Genomic DNA, 20,074 nt, shown 5'->3' with positions numbered 1-20,074 from the left:
TTAATCACAACTTTGAAAAAACTAAATGATTAAGTAATATCTGATGTCAATAAAGATGCAGAGAGATGGAAGGCAATTTGGTAACTTCTGTCAAGATTTTAAGTAGTCACTAAACCAAGTTCCAGTGCTAGGAATGAATATGTCCTATAAGTATTGTACTTAAGGATGTTGACTGCATCATTATTTGAAATATCACAAACTGAAAACCTAAAGAACATCAATACAATCTAGTTAAATACATTTTTAATCCATCAACAGAATTAAATGCTATGAAGTTGTTTTAAAAATCTATACATATAGAAATGAAAAATGCCTAAGATATATTACATGAAAAAGATAAGATACAGAATAGTGTTGCATTTTAAAACTGAAAAGGAGAAATAATACATATGTGCACAGAAACATTCTGGGAAGCTACTCAAAAAACTAATAATAGTGATTGTCTCTGCAGAGTCCAAATGGGAGGCGGGAAGAGATGAAAAGGGAACTTTAAAAAAATATATTTGAATTTTCCTTTACTATTTGAATTTTTTCCCGTGCACATATATAACTTTGACAACTTTAAGGCACTCAACAAAAGAACATCGCAACTAAGGCACACTGAATAATAAAGACACAAACCTCAAAGTAGTTTTTTTCAAACATTTACTGAACACAAACACCATTTTTTCCTTTTACACAGCAAGATTGTTAGTTTCAAATTAGCTGAGTTATTAGGACTGTCAATTGCCATGAAACTAAAAATGACTCTACATGTCAAACTCAAAATAGAAAATGTCATGCAATATATAAATCACTAATGGACCTCTGGTGCAGTCAGCAAGTTTACTATGTTTATTAAAGTCACATAAATGGTTTGACAAAAGTGCACAATAGAATGACATCACTGGTTTGTTATAAATCACAGTGAATTACTAGAATACAACAATGTAGTTCCTCTACACGGAGGATTGCAGGATGGGGTGAAAAGGACAGGGTCTTTTCCATCGATTAGGCCAGTCAGATTTTACTCCCTAACTGTGTACCTCTGAAAAGATTAGTGAGGAAAGCTGAGTTTCTTTCCTCATCTTTTCTTCTCTACCAGTTACTAAGCAACAACAAAAAAAAGCCATGCACAAATTTTACAACACCTGATAAAAAATAGATACAAAATCGTGTTCGTTTCATCACTTGGCAAGCTTGCATCTTTGCTCCTTCATTTTTCTGATTAGGCCATTCATCACATGACTCACCCTGAATAAAAGCTGTTAATAATTTAGCAATACTTACCCCTGTACACACATCAAGATACACTCCCCATAACCATCAAGTCATTGTCTCTTCCCTATACATTAACACAAAGGTACACACCACAAACCTAGAGACCACATTTACTTTACAGTTTTAAAAATTAATATATCTCCACTATCAATAGTGTAGTATTTATTTCAGATCCCATATTTGGGGGAGGGCATGCTGTACAACCCAGTCCATCTAAAGATTTGGGAAAGTCTGCCAGAAATACATAAGAAAGCCCTGCAATGTGATACACACATAGGAGTTTTCTACTTTCAAGAGATGACATCCAGAAAAAGCTATGCATTTTCAGAGCAGGAATGGACACATAGCTTAAAACCTCTGGACTAAAAATGTTTCATAGCACAAAAGGCAGAGTTTTGTTTTCTTTAACCCCTTTTTAATGTTATAGTATAGTCAGTGAGAAAAACAGAATAGTCATGTGTGCATCACCACATCTGACTAATCTGAAAAGGAACATTTAAGATTCTTACAGATAATCTACCATAAAAAAACAAGTCCTTTATACTTTCATTCATCTATTCACTAATTCAGCCACTGACTGGCTGTTTCTAAACCAGCAAACTGTAATCAAAGGTCTGGCAACTCACTCCTCACCCCACCCCATTCCAAAAAAAAAAAGAAATGCTTCTGCTTAAACAACCCAAAGTGGTCTTATTCATAAAGTAGCTGCCTCAACTATAGTGGAAACTCTTGACAGGGTGTTGCTCCCTTGAAATTTCAATTTTCAAAACATTTGTCAAACAGAGTTGGTATTTAGAAAGCTGCTGCCCCCAAATCATATTTTACTTCAAACAATGCTATCATACCTAAGTTCTCACAATTACCAATCGTTAGTCCACTATTAGTATAATGAAATAAAACCCTTCTCAGAAACAAGCAGACCAAAGCTTACAGATGGTCTGCTTTTGGGTTTGGTTTATTTAAAATTCCCACAGCAAAGAACCTTAACATGATTGGGCTGTGGCCTACTAGAGCAACCAGGGTGGACTGAAAAAGCTATGTTGTCAGTGTCAGTTCTAATGTAAAAACGTTCCCCCTTCTTTATCAATTGAGGGGATGGGTTTGCTGCCCATTCCTTGAGTTAAATAGTTAACTTAAACTCAATAGCTCAATTTTGCCAACTCTATCAAGTGCATAAAACCCACTTAAGCTTCTCATGATTTGCGAATGAAAACATCCACCTGGGCCTCCCTAGCTCATCCAGATTTATATAACTATTACTGAACAGGACAGAGAAGTTTTGGTTGAATCTGTAATACCATCAATGAAGAGATACAACTCAAAGCATACGTATACCAATAGTAAACATCAAATGACCAAAGTGGCTGCAAAATGGAGACAGCCTAGAGTTCACAGAGGGCTAAGATATAGAACTATCATTTTCTTACCTATTTTCCTTTTTTTAAAAAAAAAAATTAAGTTGGGGAAGGGTCTGGCTAAACATATTTTAAAACAATTCTACCAAAAACATTTTAAAAAAACAGGCATGTAGATCACTTATTTCAAAAATGATTTTATACAGGTGTTTCACAATACACATTTGGATTGATTTTACAAGATAGAATTAGATTCTCAGCAGGATACTACACAATTTACCACTATACTAAACAAACAAACAAAAATCTAATTACCATTAGCATAGTTCATAGTTTATTCCACTGTCTTCAAATTCGTTCTCCAACCTGTCAGCATTTCAATCAACAGTTTTACTTTCTCCAGCATTGTCTTCCCTTCTCAAAATAGAATGTCATTAAATTTTGATGTCTGAATATGTACATATAATCGTTATCCTCATTTTATAAATAAGCAGTGTCTTAAATAGTGCTGGTCCTGGGTAGCCAAAGGGATGAAATGTGTTTTTAAAACATGCAACATTATCTGATATTTTAAGTTTTGATGTTTAAATAAAAATGATATACATTAATAATGGAACCAACTGAATACCAAGTATCAAAGCTATTCCTTAGACTGTCCAATAAGCAGGCCTTGTAGTTTGAAAAATAAAGGGTCTGATCTGAACTGTGGAAAAAGCATGATTCACTCACCTTGAAGAAGAGCATTTTCTCTTTCAGGCCACTGAGAGTTGCTAAGAGCAAGGTACAGTATTTCCTTGACTCATACCAGGAGGATCAAGTCTGGTAATTTTTAAATTAGGGCTCACTCAAATACCTCCGTTTAAGCCAACCTAAAAACCTTCCTTGTAAAATCTCAGGTTAGGAAAATAGAAATCTATTACCATGACAGAATTTACCATGAAAACATTCCTAACTGAAGCAAGAAGACACACAAAGTATAATGATAGCAACTGTAAAAAGTATCTTGCATCCTTGGGGGATAGTCCCCCCTTCTGTCCCCTCCCACCCTTCAAAATATTTCATTTTGTGGGGTATTTCTATTTTATTTAAGGCCCTAGGTGCTGATTTTGGCTTGGTCATTGTTTTATACTGATCCAACTGCAACCTTTCTCTTATACTTTACAAAGCATTATCCATACATAAAGTGTTAATTGAAACCTTATTTTTTTTTAAGTTTATATCTGATGCTGCTACATCATTATAATGCTTTTCATTAAAGGAAAAAAAAAGAAGCTGCAGGTCTTCACTTACAGTACCATGCACTATGAGTAGCTAAGGCATTCATTTGGCACTAGAGAGAAAATTACAGATACAGCTAATTTTGCTTTCATTATCATTATCATTTTTAACATCAATAGAAATAAGCGTATAACTTTCACTTGAATTTTTGTAATGCTTAAAAGATAATCACAGAATACCCTTTTAGTTTGACAGTTAAAATGTTGCCATTAAAACAAAACAAAACCAAAAAACCATAAAGACCTCTGTATAGCCTGTAGGAATAAGTGACATTTTGTGGTTGAAAAATTTGCAGCTCAGACAAAATTACCTTTCAAGTGGCATTAAGAATTATTTTTATCATAAAAAACACGTAAGTTCCTATACCACACTAGTGATATTTCTACTTCTTGTCACAGACTAAGAAAGTGAAAAAATTCAAAAATATCCTGGCTCCTTTTCATCTGTCATAAATAAAAATACCTTATTAGGGAGGCACAAATAATGCCTTCTGGAAAAGTAGTTTCCAAATTTTAAAAGATATAGGAGGAAAAGGGAAAAGGGGACAAAAATAGAATGTATAGCTATACTGTGACAATTTGTTTCATAAGAAAACAGCATTCATAATTTTTACATGTCTATGAGCTGAATCAAATAGACTGCTGCAATTTAGATAAATTTCATTAAAATAGACTTTGAAGAATTCAAGCCTAAAGGCAGAGTCCATCAAGATTCTCTGAAAAGTTGGTTTAAGATGATAACCATTTTGTATATACTACCCAGCATAATGCAACAATTTCAAATGGATTTAACTTTACAAATTTGTAACTATTAAATTAGCATATTTTCCAGATTAATCTGCAGCTATTTTTTTAAAATCCTCCTGAATGCTAAAATGTGCTGCATCACTCCGTATAAATAATGGAAGAGTGAAAACTATCTACAGCAGTTTGGCATGTGCAGAACACCTGGATATCCCATTCCTTTTAATGTTCCTTTTTAGCTCTTTTTCTTCATAAAATCCTCAAAACTGCTGCATGGATAACATGCTGACATAGGCTTAACAGAAATACTTTTGTAAGCAGCTGTTTAAAACATTATCAACTTGAAATTATAAATGTCCCTTGTTACATAAACAATTTTATATCTGTTCCTTTAAAAAAAAAAAAAAAAGACAAATAGGTGACCAATATCCAAATACCTTATCGTTACACCAAAACTATGTGGCTTTGTTTAAAGTCTGTCTGAAATCAATTATCATGAGGCAAGAAAAACAAATACAGAACTAAGGAAGGATGGGATGGGAGGAAGGGTAGTGGAAAGAAAAGCAGAATTTATGAACACATAATTCTACTGTCTGTGATTAAAGTCCTTTACTTTTTAGCACCACATTAAACGACTTTACATATCCAGTCACTTAATGAAATCCAACAAACTCTTCAAGAGTTCTGGGGATCTGGTCTTGGTAGTTAATGTCATTAGCCCGAACTGCTCGGGCAGCCAGGCACTTGAGACTCATCTTCATTTGAGTTTTAAGTAGTATTTCAGATACCCCAGTTGTACTTTTGTCTAGCGGAGTCTTATTCTGTTTATTCGTCATGTCAGTGTGAGCTCCAGCTTCAACTAGGCTAATGATGATGGAGTGCAAGGTCAAAAAATCACTGATGGGCCTGTTGTACTGAACGATAATATGAAGGGCACTGTTTCCCTCATTGTCCACGGCATTCACCTCTGCACCACAGTCCAGTAGGAGCTTTGTGACAAGTGCGTTTGGAAAGCTGCAGACGTCATTGGTGTGGAAATCATCAACCGGAGTATTGGAATTGACAGCCAGATGCAACAAGGTGAAACCTTCACGAGTTCTGGGATCAAGGTGAATCAGGTTGTATATCTGCTTGTTAATTTTGCACTGATCTTCTTCGCTGCACTGCGTTTTGGTAGAGATGCATACTAAATACAGAAAGGTATAGAGATTACATTCATAATTGTCCATAGCATTGTGGACATCAGCATCTGATATATTTTTCACTCTGTTCATACTTTGTTCTATTTCCAAAACACTGCATCTCAAAACACATTCTATGTCTGGGGCCTTCACAGTTTCATTCAAATGTATCATTTGTGAGAAAACTTGAGCAAATCGAAGAAGATCCTTGTGGGTGTTCCTGTTACCTTTTTGTCTGAGGTGCAGGGCGTGAAGCCACAACTTGATACACTGCTCAAATTCCATGTTATCCGCATAAACAGCTCCCCTGTAAATGATGGGATGAGAAACATCAATATTGTCAGCACCTAAAATCCGTTCCCGAACTATAAGGCCTTCCATATGAAGAGCATCTCTGTCTTGCCGAATGGACTCCAGTTCCTGAGGATTTCTACATTCAGTTCTATTCCCATAAGCATGGATTGGTGGAAGAACCTCTTTTTCGAGAATGTTATCACCATCTTGAAACCTCTCTAACATGGCTAAATATAGATAGTGGTATGTCTTTATGATGTCATAGTTCTCACGGTCATTTGCAAAGGAGGCACCCAAGAGTTCCAAAGCTTCAATCCGACTTCTTCGGTCACAATCAGCATGAGAGAGCAACAGTTCAACGACATCAGCTTTACAGCTTTCGGCAGCTACTTTCAATGGCGTCATCCCATGGCCATTCACTACTATAGCAGCACGCCATTTTATCAGCTCTTTCACAATATCTATGTGCCCAGCTTCAGCTGCAAAGTGCAATGCTGTGGCTCCACAATGTGCTTTAGCATTGGGATCAGCACGTTGTTCTAAAAGGTATCTGACCACATCAGTGTGTCCCTTATATGCTGCAATCATTAGGCAGGTGTTGTCATATTTGTTGGCAATGCTGATGTTGGCATTATTTTCAACCAAGTATTTCACAATGTCCAGTCTGCCATCAAAGCATGCTGCCCGCAGGGGGGTTGAATTAGTTACTGTGGTATGATTCACGTTGGCTCCATGGCTGACTAGAAGTTTAACAACTTCAAAATGTCCTGCTCCAGCTGCACACCAAAGAGCAGTGGCACCATCAATGACATACCTACACATGAAAAGAATAAGCAGTTAGATAATGGAGGCCACAGCCTAACATCCGTTTAAAGGATGTGTTCACTCGCACCGACCAAGACCTCACTCTCCAGAACATTAATAAAACATCAGTTCTCATGAAAATAAAAACAGGTAATTTAAGGAAATCACTTTGCATAGTACTTGTACCTAATATAAAGCTCAATATATGCTATTACTGTTACTATATAACCCTAAAAAACAAACCTGAAAAATCAACAACTTTCTACTAGCAAAAGTAAATACATTTCAGAAGGCACAGGGGAAATGTATGGAGGTAGCTTCTTCATCACCAAGTTGATTCACTGGTTCCTAGAAGAACATGTTCCTCTTTCCCAGTAGTCTCCAGGCAGCAAGCAGTTTCTGACAATTAGGAAAGCCACCCCAACCCTACATTAAAGCCGCTTTAAGAAGAAAAAAATACAGCAGATTAAGTTTCCCCTAAGCTAATTGAGTACTATACGACAGCAATGAGAATGAAATAATTATTGCTCCCTACACAATATGAATAGATAACATAAACCTGATGCTGAGAAAAAGAAGTCAGATGAATACAGCACATATTGTATTATTACATTTACATACTTATCTGCAGTGTTAGAAGTGAGGATACCGGTTACTTTTGGGGAGAGGAGTGAATGGGAGAAAGCACAAAGGGGACTCTAGTAAACAAATATGTTCACTTTGTGAAATTTTTATATATTATAATTAGTGCATTTTTCTCTAAGTTACATTATGCTCCAATTTAAAAGTTTTAAAAACATATATGTACATGTGCGTGCATATAATGCTCGTCTGTGTGTGATAGGAAAAAACTAAAAGCAGGAAATAATTCACACTTTTGGAAAACCAAGCAGATATCTTCTGACATGACTGGACTTGTGGTTTCGTATTTATCACTTACTTACTAAACATCTGATATGTGCTAGGTTCACTACTTAACGTACAAAATTAGACTATTGCTAGAGTCCAATCTTTCCCACCTTTCTACTGTCAATTTTTCCCCAAACTCAATTTCTCAATTTTTTACCACTAACCAAAACACCTGATAAGTAGATTTTTGCTGGAGATAGTCTACTGTGCTAGAAGCAGTAAGTATATTTGGAAATGTTAACAAGAAAAGTTGATCAAAGGAACATTCACTAGGGCAATTAAATACACATACCAAAAACTTCACTAGTGAGCTTCTCACTATACAACTTTACAACACTGGTCAAATTATATCCCCCACGAAGTGGAAAAGAGAATAATGCTCCTGGTGCTATAGTTTGAATGTGTCCCCACCAAAATTCAGGTGTTGCCAAATGTGAACAGCATTAAGAGGTGATGTCTTGAAGAGGTGATTAGGTCATGAGGGCTCCTCTACTTGTGAATGAGATTAAGGACCATATACAAGAGGCGTTAGGCCTGGCGTGGTAGCTCACGCCTATTATCCCAGTACTTTGGGAGGCTGAAGTGGGCAGATCACTTGAGGTCAGGAGTTCAAGACCAGCCTGGCCAACATGGTGAAACCCCATCTCTACCAAAAATACAAAAATTCGCCGGGCATGGTGGCACATGCCTGTAATCCCAAATACTCAGGAGGCTGAGGCAGGAGAATCGCTTGAACCTGGGAGGCAGAAGCTGCAGTGAGCTGACATCGTGCCACTGCACTCAGTCTGGGCAACAGAGCAAAACTCCATCTCAAAAAAAAAACAAAAAAAAAACAAAACAAAAAAAACAGGTGTTAGCAACATTCCACTGGCTTGCCTTTTCACCTTCCACCATGTGAGGACACAGCATTCCTCCCCTCTGGAGGACACGGCCCTCACCAGACAACTGAACCTATCAGCACCTGGATCTTGAAGATTTCAGCCTCCAGAAATATGAGAAATAAATTTCTGTTCATAAATTACAGTGTCAGGTATTTTGTTATAACACCACAGAACAGACTAAGACATATAAATATCACGGTTTAACCCCAGTTAACATCAACACAAAAAACAATACCCTTTATCACTTCTACTGAAAATACTCATTTTATAATAATTTAAGCAATTACTTTTTCAGTTTCAAATAGTGACACAAAATATTTGTAAACAAAAGCCTTCTCAGTAACAGTGTTACCTACAAAGAAGAGGCTAGGACTGGCTGGGAAGAGACTTGAAGGTACTGGAAATGTCCTATATTTCGATCTGGGTGGCAGCCACATGAACGGATATTTAGGGAAAAAACTCATCAAACTGCATACTTAAGATCTCTGTATTTTACTGTAGGTAAGATATACCTCAAAAAAGATCAGAAGGCTCCTAAAATTATTTTTTTTAATTTTTATTTTAAAAAATGCATTTGTTAATTGATTTTTTTTAACTAAAGAATGGATCAGGCTGGGTGCAGTGGCTCATGCCTGTAATCCCAGCACTTTGGGAAGCCAAAGCGGGTGGATCACCAGAGGACAGGAGTTCGAGACTAACCTGGCCAACATGGTGAAATCCCTTCTCTACTAATAATACAAAAATTAGCCAGGAGTGGTGGCACACACCTATAATCCCAGATACTCAGGAGGCTGAGGCAGGAGAATCACTTGAACCCAGGAGGCAGAGGTTGCAGTGAGCCAACATTGCGCCATTGCACTCCAGCCTGGGTGACAAGAACAAAACTCCATCTCAAAAAAAAAAAAAAAGAATGAATCAAGAAAATAAGACACTACATCAGTGATGCCAACTATATGTTAATTAAACAATTCAGTTTAATTAAAATTCACTTATTATGTTTTTATTGTCATGATTATGTAAAGTTCAATAAACATTTATTTACTGTCAAAAAAATACCACTTGCAACAGCATCAGAAAATACCAATAAATAGTAATAAATCTAATGAAAAATGTGCAAGACTTCTACACTGAAAACTACAAAGCAGCACTCCTGAGATAAGCAAAGAAAATCTAAATAAATGGGAAAATATTCCATGTTCATGATCCAGAAGACTCTATAATGTTAAGATGTCAATTCTCCCCCAAAATGATCTATAGAGTCTATATAAACCAAATGAAAATCCCAGCAGGTTGTGTGGTATATGTGTGTGTGTGTGTGTGTGTGTGTGTGTGTGTGTGTGTGTGTGTGTGAGAGTCCAAGAGGTCGAGGCTACAATGAGTCATGATCAGGCCACTGCACTCTAGACTGAGCAACAGTGCGAGACCCTCTCTCTAAAATGGGAAGGCAAGGAAGGAAAGGGAGGAAGGGAAAGAGAGAAAAGAAAAGAACAGAAAAGAAAAGAAAACGAACGGACAGGCCAATTCTAAAAAGAATACGGAAATGCAAACAACCAAGATAATCTTCAAGAAAAATAAAGCTAGAGGACAAACTACAGTAATTAAAATTAAGTGCTGGCACGGGGACAGAATAATATTATCAATAGACCAAAAAAAAAAAAAAAAAAACTCCAGAAATAGATTCACACATACAGAATCCCTTGATTTCTGACAAAGGCTCCAGGGAAATTCACACAGAAAACATGGACGGCCGGGCGCGGTGGCTCAAGCCTGTAATCCCAGCACTTTGGGAGGCCGAGGCGGGCAGATCACGAGGTCAGGAGATCGAGACCATCCTGGCTAACCCGGTGAAACCCCGTCTCTACTAAAAAAATACAAAAAACTAGCCGGGCGAGGTGGCGGGCGCCTGTAGTCCCAGCTACTCGGGAGGCTGAGGCAGGAGAATGGCATAAACCCGGGAGGCGGAGCTTGCAGTGAGCTGAGATCTGGCCACTGCACTCTAGCCTGGGCGACAGAGCGAGACTCCGTCTCAAAAAAAAAAAAAAAAAAAGAAAAGAAAACATGGTCTTTTTGATAAATAGTTCTGGAGCAACAAGATCATCTATATGGAAAATAATTATCCTTGATTCCTACCTCACAGTACATACAAAAATTAGAGACACAGTATAGACCTATACTGTGAAAAGCAAAACAATAAAAGCTTCTCAAAAAAAAAAAACTAGACTATCTTAATGAATTTAGTGTTGATCACAATTTCTTGAACAGAATACCAAAAAAAAAAAAAAAAGCATTAACTGTTAAAGAAAAAGGAAGTATTTTATTGGATTTCATTAAAACTACAACTTCCATTAATCAAAAAACATTATAAAAAAAGTGATTAAGTGGCCAGGCACAGTGGCTCACAACTGTAATCCCAGCACTGTGGGGGGCTAAGAAGAAGACTGTCTGAGCCAAGAGTTGAAGATCAGCCTGCGCAACACAGCAAGATCCTGTCTCTACTCAATTTAAGGAAAAAAAAAAAAAGACTGAACAAGTATACTTCACAAAAGATCTCCAAATGGCCAATATGCATATGAAAAGATGCTCAAGATAATTACTTAACAGGGAAATGCAAATTAAAACCAGTTTACCAATATACACACCCAGCAGAATAGCTAAATTTAACAAGACTGACAGGGCAATAATAAGTGTTGAGCAAGATGTGGCAACTGACATTCTCATTGCTGGGGGAAACTGCAAGTAGGAATGTAATTTGGTTGTTGAACTTTGGGGAAACTATTTGGCAATATCTGTTAGTTAAACATACACCTACCTGATGACCCAGCAATTCCACTCCTTGATATATACCAGATAACTAAATGCAAATGTCTACCAAACAACATACACAAATGCTCACTGCAGTTTTATTTGCAGTTTTATTCATAACAGTCAAACACTGGAAACAACCAAAATATTAATAGGAAATGGATAAACTGTAGTATATTTATGCAATGGAATATCACACATCATTAAAAAAGAAACTACTGATACATGCAACTACACGGATGAATCTCAAAGACACTGTTTTAAGCGAAAAAAGTCAGACAAAAAGAGTACATACTGTATAATTCTGCTTATAGGAAGTTCAAGTACAGGCAAAACTAATCTGTGGTGACAGAAGTTGTATTAGTCCATTTTCATGCTGCTAATAAAGGCATACCCGAGACTGGGCAACTTACGTAAGAAAAAGGGTTATTGGACTTACAGTTCCACATGGCTGGGGAGGCTTCACAATCATGGCAGAAGGCAAGGAGCAGCAAGTCACGTCTTACGTGGATGGCAGCAGGCAAAAAGAGCTTGTGCAGGGAATCTTCCCTTTATAACCATCAGATCTCATGAGACTTACTATCACGAGAACAGCACAGGAAAGACCTGCCCCCATGATTCAATTACCTCCCACCGGGTCCCTCCCACAGCATGTGGGAATTCAAGATAAGATTTGGGTGGGACATAGCCATACCCTATCAGACGTCAAAATAATCATTACCTCTGGGAAGGAAAGGGAGGAAACTGGGAAGGGGCACAAGGGAAACTTTCAGTGATAAAATGTTCTACACATTGATCTAGAAGGTGACTAGATGGATGTAAACATATTAAAAATTCATCGTACAGTATTGTACACAAGATTCATGCACTTTACTAGATATACCTCCTCTAAAAAAAACAGATATAATTATAAACAAAAACAGGCACAAAAGACTTCAAAGAAAAACAGTTTAAATGAATATAAGTAATTTATACCAAATACTTTCATTTCAAGTAATTTCAATTTCAAGTAATTTCAATTCAAGTAATTTATACCAAATAACTTTGGTAATTTATACCAAATACAGTGCCAAGCACTGTATTCACTGCTGAATATGCAAAATATCTCACTTAATCTTCACAATAATCCTATGAGGTAGGTACTATTATTATGCCCTATTATACTATTACATTATAGTTATAATATTAACTATTATGCAGATAAATAAAAAGTTTATATGAGGGCTGGGCGCAGTGGCTCACGCCTATAATGCCAACACTTTGGGAGGCCGAGGCAGGCGGATCACCTGAGGTCAGGAGTTCAAGACCAGCCTGACCAACATGGAGAAACCCCATCTCTACTAAAAACACAAAATTAGCCGGGTGTGGTGGTGCATGTCTGTAATTCCAGCTACTCGGGAGGCTGAGGCAGGAGAATTGCTTGAACCCGGGAGGTGGAGGTTACTGGAAGCCAAGATTGCACCATTGCACTTTAGCCTGGGCAACAAGAGCGAAACTCCGTCTCAAGAAAAAAAAAAAAAAGTTTACAAGATTAAAAATACAAAAGTACTTGGAATACCATAAAATGCATCAAAGGTAAGGAAACACAGTACACATCATTGTTCAAACATTTGTTTCAATTTAAAGAACATTTCCAAACTGATTGTTAATATAATCAAAAAATACAAAGTTAATACATAGTGACAATTACATAGTTACAATGTTTCCTTGCACTGGATTTGTTTTGTTTTGTTTTGAAACAGGGTCTTGCTCTGTTGCACAGGCTAAGTACAGTGGCACAATCACCACTCATGGCAGTGCCATAGCACCACTGCTCACTGCTGCCTAGATCTCCCAGGCTCAAGGAATCCACCCACCTCAGCCTCCTGAGTAGCTGAGACTGCATACTACCTTTTTTTTTTTTTTTTTTCTTTTGGTAGAGTTGAGGTCTCACTATGTTGCCCAGGATGGTCTCAAATTCCTGAGCTCAAACGATCTCCCCACCTAGGCCTCCCAACGTGCTGGGATTACAGGTGTGAGCCACTGCAACTGGCCTGGTTTTTAAGATATGTAATTATTAAAAGCCAGGGAACAGGAATCTAAACTACTTCAAACTCAAGAAATGTTAGATTAAAATAGGCAGTCACATTACCTTTAACCCTAGCAATAACCCTACAAGAAAAGCATTACCCTCATTTTAGAGATGAGAAGAGACAAAAAGTGATTAAAATATTTTTCTGATCTCAAACTTCTCAGAATCTATGATGTAAGAGTAAAAATTAAATTACAAGTATTCACTTGGTTTTTATAACGGAAACTACTTGGTCAATTTAATATTTTTCCTGGTATAGTCTAATTAATTTCCATTTTTTCCCTTGAGCTACAGTCATTTGACAGGAGCCTCAAAAAAGTTCAAATTACCTATTTCTTTTGAGACAATTAAAAATTTTAAAGATATTCTATGACAAAAGAATTCAATGCAGAATGTTTCACGAGACTGGTCCTTCAGAAACATTAGCCTTGGTAAATTTAGAATTTCTACATCTAAATCAAAATATTACACAGATTAAAGAGAATTATAATACTAACATTTATGACATTCCTCCATCTATAAAATCTAGCTGAAATTATAAGACTATACTGCCTCAAAACACCAAATACATTTAACAGAAATTAAAGATAGAATAAAATTAATGCAATATTTACTAAGTTCCTAAAGAAGAAGCACTATAAAGCAATTATCTTTCTAGGCCCAGTCCAAAATTACAATGCAAGTTCTCTATTATGTATTCATCTTCAAATCAAGAAACTATAATCTGATATTCACCTTTTCAAACAAATAGTATGCATCAGATGATGGAAACTTTTCACAATAAGAGATAACATTTCTGATCACAAGGCTGAGCTCATCTATTATCTGGTTCAATCTGAAATAGAAATGCCTGGTTCAAACATTTGAAAGGGAAATAAAAATTCATTAAATATAAATGATCCACACTTTATTTTAACCAAGGTCCTTAAAAATCATGTATTACATGAAATGTAATTCCTTGAAATATATATTGACAATGACTTTCTAAATGAAGTCAAATACTGGCATGCCCCTCATGCCTTTCCTCTAGCTGAACATTTATCAGAAATATTAGTACTAGCACTGACTTTAAAGGTAACAACACCCAACAAAAAGCCTCAAAATTATCGGAGGTCCTATTCTCCCCATTCACATCAGCAAACCCCTTCAAGGACAGGTGGTCTTCACAAACTCTGGGAGAGAGCAGCCAGACCCTCAGAACTCAGGCCAGCACAATGTTCCATGGTCACATGACACGTCCCCCTTGTTCTGTTCCATTTTTACAACATTCTTAACAAACAGCTTCCCACTATTCAACTAAGGGATCTTCTTTCATTCCCACTCATATGACTTTTCTTCTTGTCCACTCATCTATATCAACATGGTGTTCACATGTCAAGCCACAAGTAAAATAATCTCAAATGTTACTCCTAAAAATGTGAACAAGAACTCATATATTAATGGCTATTTATTCTAGGTGGGTGGTCCCTTTCCCCTCGAGGCTCTACCATGAATCCACTTTAGTTTCCTAAGGTATTATAGAAGTTTTTAGGTAAAACAGACTTTTTTAAACTTTCGTTAATATTTATTTTAATGTATGTCTCTCACGCACACACACACAACACACAGCAAACCCATAATTACACAGGATGAAGCTAAGAAGTAAAACATTCTAAAGACAACTATCAAAAAAAAAAACACAATTTAAAGAAAATATATTTATTAAGTAAACAGCAGGATAGTTACTGAACAATCTGGCCAAAAATTGTGAAGATAGCACGTGAATGACTAAAAATTAGAAACGCTAATCTACTTCAGCACACAGCTTCCCTACCTGGCCACGTGTCTCAAGTGCCAACGGTTGGGGTTGGGGAGGGGGGCGGTGCTGGCTATGTATTTTTCAATGGTCAGCCCCCAGGGGTCAAGTCAGCTTTCTATTGTTAATGTACTCAGGCTAACATTTTCACAATGTCTGAAACAAATGCAAAGTGAAATCATCACACTCTTTTTTGGTTCTAAAATGCTAAAATGACTGGGATAAACGGCAAAATAATCTCACAGAGGGTGTGAATGGGCAAAGAGGACCAGGAACTTCAATACCTCTTTTATTAATTAATTTGTAAGCTTCTCAAAAGTAGAAACCTTAGATTTCCTGTACCTTACATTTCCTCCAGAACATGACAGAGGCTAGGCCCATCATAAGCATTTAATAAAGACTAAACTATTTTTACATAGCAGCTAATTCATAACTGTAATAATCCATAAGCTAAACTAATATACGGAATCAAGGAGATGAAATCATAAATGATGGAAACATTTGAGATTGCAGTTTCACCAGTCTTACTCTTAGTACTTTATACAGGGATCATCTGGTCTCCAGCTCTCTCCAGTCTCCCACAATCTCTTTCTTAATTGCTCCAACTTGAATCCCTTCTTGCAACAGCACTGAAACACTAGTCACTGCAAGAGCATCAAGCTGTTGTTCCCCTTCTTCATGTTCCACTGCTATTCTTTAAAACACAGCTCGAACATCACCTCCTCTGTGAAGCCTTTCCAGATTCCCCCCAGATAAAACTGAGCACTTCCTTTCCCCGTTTTCCCTCAGTAGTCCAAATGATTTCTACAACCCTAAATGGCATGACATCTGCAAATACTCATGTATTAATTTCTCTCCCCACACCCAGACTGTCATCCTCCACGACAGAAGAGTATGTTATTCATCTCTGCATATCCAATCCCTACCACAGAACGTAGCACACAGTAGGTGTTCAATAAATGTTTACTTACCAAACTCATTAATTTCTCTGGCCAGTACAGAACATTGGGCAAGATAAGCCACTACACAGGCTCAATGCTACATTTCTAGTCATTTCAGGTTCTTTTAATTGCCACCTCAAAACATCTTTGATGACTGAAAAAATGGCAATAAGCAAAACCTTTCGAAATTCTTAACTCTTTTTTCTCCCCACTATTCTCCCTTATGCACATTGCCTCAGCAGCAGTATTCCCAAGCAGCTGTTATTACAGAAATTCATATCTCAATGACTGCACGTGCTTATACAGGTGAAATGGTACTGCAGGTTCAGAGGTCACTGTGCTTCACTCCTTCTCTAAGTGTGGGAATGCAAGGAGTTATAGAGAGGTCACGGAAGCCAGTAAGGAAAAGCAAACATGAAACAGGTTGCCATCTTTGGTCAACATGAAAAAAAAAACCATCTCCTTAATGTGTATAATGGTGATACCCGTGATATAAGTCATTACCCATGGGCTACCATTTCATTAAGATGTAATGCTATGAATATTTTCCACTCATCTAAAATAGAAAAAGCTTTCATTGTTTAAACCTGAAAAAGAATCAACCGAAACAGAACATTTCCCTAGTCATCTTAAAGAATAAATGCTTTTTCAATCGAGTTTTAGCCAGGCAGTTTTTAATCACCAAAACTAAAGAAATATATTTTTATGTTCAGACCCTATTGACTTCAAAAGAAAAAAAAATGCTAAAATAGCTTATGTACTAGCACTAGTCAACCAAAACATATGTAGCAAAATCATTATGCAGTTGTAATCTGTAAAACATGTTATAATTACATGTAATCTGTAAAACATGTTAAAGTAAGAGGATAATGTCAAACCTGACAATTCTGGTCAATTACCCAAAAATTCGTACAATTAAACTCCAAGGGCAAATCTTAGGCATAACAGTGTGCATTTTTAAACCTCCCACCTCGACTAACAGTAAATTATCAACCTTCTCCACAACATCACAGGGTAAGACGTAATTTAAGAATGGCATCATCTCCCACATCAGGTCCAATGCCATTTTTGTAGCCAATATATCTACACCGAGCAATGTGGAGGAATCGGAATCATGTCTTGAGATGTCTGGCTGCGTGACAATCCCTCACGAGGCTGCAGCTGCTGCTGGTTCTAGGTGCTTATTTTGACACTAACGCCCAGCAGCCCACTGAAGGTTTTACGGAACCACTCACTTGAAGCGGGTAAAAATGGATGCTCAAATAACTCTTTCGGAGTTCTTCAATGTTAACTGCTGACCTCCTTAATTTCTGATCAGTTACAACACCAGTTCCACTAAAAGTAAAACCTGGAAAGGCAGCCACCTCCTCCAAATGGCTTGTTAACAGACTATCTAGTAGAGAAGACGACTATCTATTAGATCTCAAGGCCGAGGGTGTGGTTATCTTCCCACAGAGGGAATAAGGGGTAGGGGGCTGATGAGGACGGGCAGCAAAACATGGAATGGAGTATTAGCCCTGGAAGATGAAGTGGGCATTAGTGGGGCAGGAGGAGGTACAAAAAGGGGAGAAGTGAGTACCTACATGAAGAGAGAGTGAGGGAGGGGAGGGCCCGTGAATTAACGAGTCCGCGCGCGTCGGAAAGGAGGCTGGCTTGGGATGTACCTACCCATCGAAGCGGACGGTGCCAGTCTGCTGAGTCTGCACCCGGTAATGTTCTAAGAGCAAGCGTACCACCTTTGCGTGTCCATTGCGGGCTGCGATGATGAGGGGCGTGGAGCGCTGCCCTCCCTGCTGGCTGACATAGCCAAGCAGATAGCGGATGTCGCTTTCAGACCGGTTGAGAAGCAAGGCGGCCAGAGTCAGCACCTTGCCCTCGCTGGCCGCCTTGTATACATAGCCAGCCAGGCCCTCCATGGCCGCCGCCAACTCCAACACCCGTTTGGTCGCCACCGCTGCTGCTGCTGTGCGCCCCCGGAGGCCGCGTTCGCCAGCGCTTCAAACCTGGGCCCTCACAGCCCATTCAACAGGGCGCCGTCGCCGCCGCCGCGCCCAGGCAGCAGTGCGGCCCGGGGAAGGCGGAGACGCGGAGGAGGCCGAGTGCCGCGAGGGGCACGTCCGCGACCCAGCCCTGGCAGGGAGGAAGGCGGTCAGGGCCGCCCGCCAGGACCCAGGCGCCGACCCTGGGCCGAGGGGATCTCCATGGTGGCCGCCGCCCCGGGCCTCAGGCCGGACCCCTCCTTCCTGCGGGATGCGACAGGCGCGTGCCCGAGGTACGGGTCGCCGGCCGGGTCCCGAGAGGACCTCGCGCGCCCCGGATGGCGAAAGATGGGCGCGTCTCGCCTGACCCGGCCCACCCGGCCTAAGGCCTAACACTGCCTCCGCCTGCGCTTTCCGCCCTTCGCCGTCCCAGGCTGGAGGAAACCTCAGGCTTTCGTCCCCCGAGCTCAGAAGTGCCAGGCGCTGCCGACGGCTTCGGAGATCCTAGCGTGGGGACCCCCGGGGCGATGCGGAACGCTCCCGCAGGAGCGGCGCCGGAACTTGGGCGGGGAGGAAGGCGAGCTTTCGCAGACAGGGCCGGGAGGAGAGGGCGGGAGCGGGAGGGACGCTAAGTGGGGTGTCTCCGCCTAAGCCGACCGGCGGGCACACGCGGCCCCGGTGGAGAAAGGTTCTGCTGCGCGCAGTTGGCCCATCCCCAGTTTGGGCCTGGATGTCCTCAGTGCCCTTGACTCCTGGAACCTCCTCCTGGCCCCTACACGGCCCTGAGGGTCTCCAGCCAGGGAGGGGGGCGGAGTGAGGGGGCTAAGCCGGTAGGCTAAGGAGACTACCCTATTTTACCATAGACGGTGCGGGTCCTCTTTCTGCCCCTGATGCGGGGTTAGGGAAGGGGTTGCGCGTACTCGGAGGGTCCCTTTCAGAAAAAGGGCGGCGTCTCTGAGTCCCCGAAATGTGGGAGGGCTTGAGAGCCACAGCACCAGGCTCTGAGAAGGGACTGGAAGTACGGCCTGACGTTCCCGGAGAAAGGGATTAAGTGTGAGAGAAAGATGGGAGCGAAGGGGAGCTGCGCTTGCGGTGGAAGGAGCGAGGTATCCTGGAAGGAAAGCGAGTCCCGCGTTCAGTCAGAGCAGGAATCTCATCCTGAGCCAGCAGAACCTCCGTTTTCTCGCAGACATCACAAGATTGTTGTTAGGATTTGAAACGATCATTTATCCAACGAATACTAGAGGTCGACTATGTGCCAGGCTCTGCTTAGCACTAGGGATTCAGTAATGGAACAAACAAGTCAATAAACGATAGACAGGATCAGTTGAACTGGTATCATTACCATTTGCTCTGAAGCAAATGAAATAGAATGATGGGGGCACTCATTTAGTTTGGGTGATCAGACAAGACCTCTATGACAATTGACAAGAACAGAGGGTATTTTAGGCAAAGGGGACAGCTAATATAAAAGCCCTGAGGAGGGAACAGTCTGGTGAGCTCAGGAACAGAAAGGTCAGTGTGGCTGCAGCAGAGTGGGCCACAGGAAGAATGATAGGAGATGAAGTCAGAGGATGTAACACACGTTAGGGCCTAATAACCCATAGCAAAGGGTTTAAGTCTACTCTGTGATGGGGACATATGAAGGGTTTTAAAGAGGGAAGTGACAAGATGCTATTTGTGTTTCTTAAAAAGATCACTCTGGCTGCTGCGTGGAGAATAAACTCTGGAAGGCAAGAGTAGATGGGGGAGAGGCCTTGGATTAGGATGGTAGGAGTGGA

General features: G+C 39.7%; 1 protein-coding gene across 1 annotated transcript; it reads right to left on the bottom strand.

Annotated features, from left to right (window-relative positions):
• Positions 1–628: 628 nt before the first annotated feature.
• On the bottom strand, positions 629–19,207 carry FEM1B (fem-1 homolog B). The gene is made up of 2 exons (XM_025389805.1): positions 17,983–19,207; positions 629–6,925 (listed from the first exon to the last, which is right to left on the bottom strand). Exons 1-2 carry the CDS (start codon positions 18,228–18,230, stop codon positions 5,290–5,292), a joined length of 1,884 nt encoding a protein of 627 aa, XP_025245590.1. The 5' UTR covers positions 18,231–19,207; the 3' UTR covers positions 629–5,289.
• Positions 19,208–20,074: the final 867 nt, after the last annotated feature.

Source organism: Theropithecus gelada, chromosome 7a (assembly GCF_003255815.1).
Source record: "Theropithecus gelada isolate Dixy chromosome 7a, Tgel_1.0, whole genome shotgun sequence".
Taxonomy (NCBI): domain Eukaryota; kingdom Metazoa; phylum Chordata; class Mammalia; order Primates; family Cercopithecidae; genus Theropithecus; species Theropithecus gelada.
Note: the sequence above shows the minus strand (reverse complement) of the source record. Positions and strands in the feature narration are given on the sequence as shown.

Excerpts from the sequence above, each read along its gene's own strand:
- FEM1B (XM_025389805.1), bottom strand. The coding sequence starts at position 18,230 with ATGGAGGGCCTGGCTGGCTATGTATACAAGGCGGCCAGCGAGGGCAAG. Across the intron at positions 6,926-17,982 it reads GGCACCGTCCGCTTCGATGG|GTATGTCATTGATGGTGCCA; the intron begins GTAGGTACATCC and ends TTTCATGTGTAG.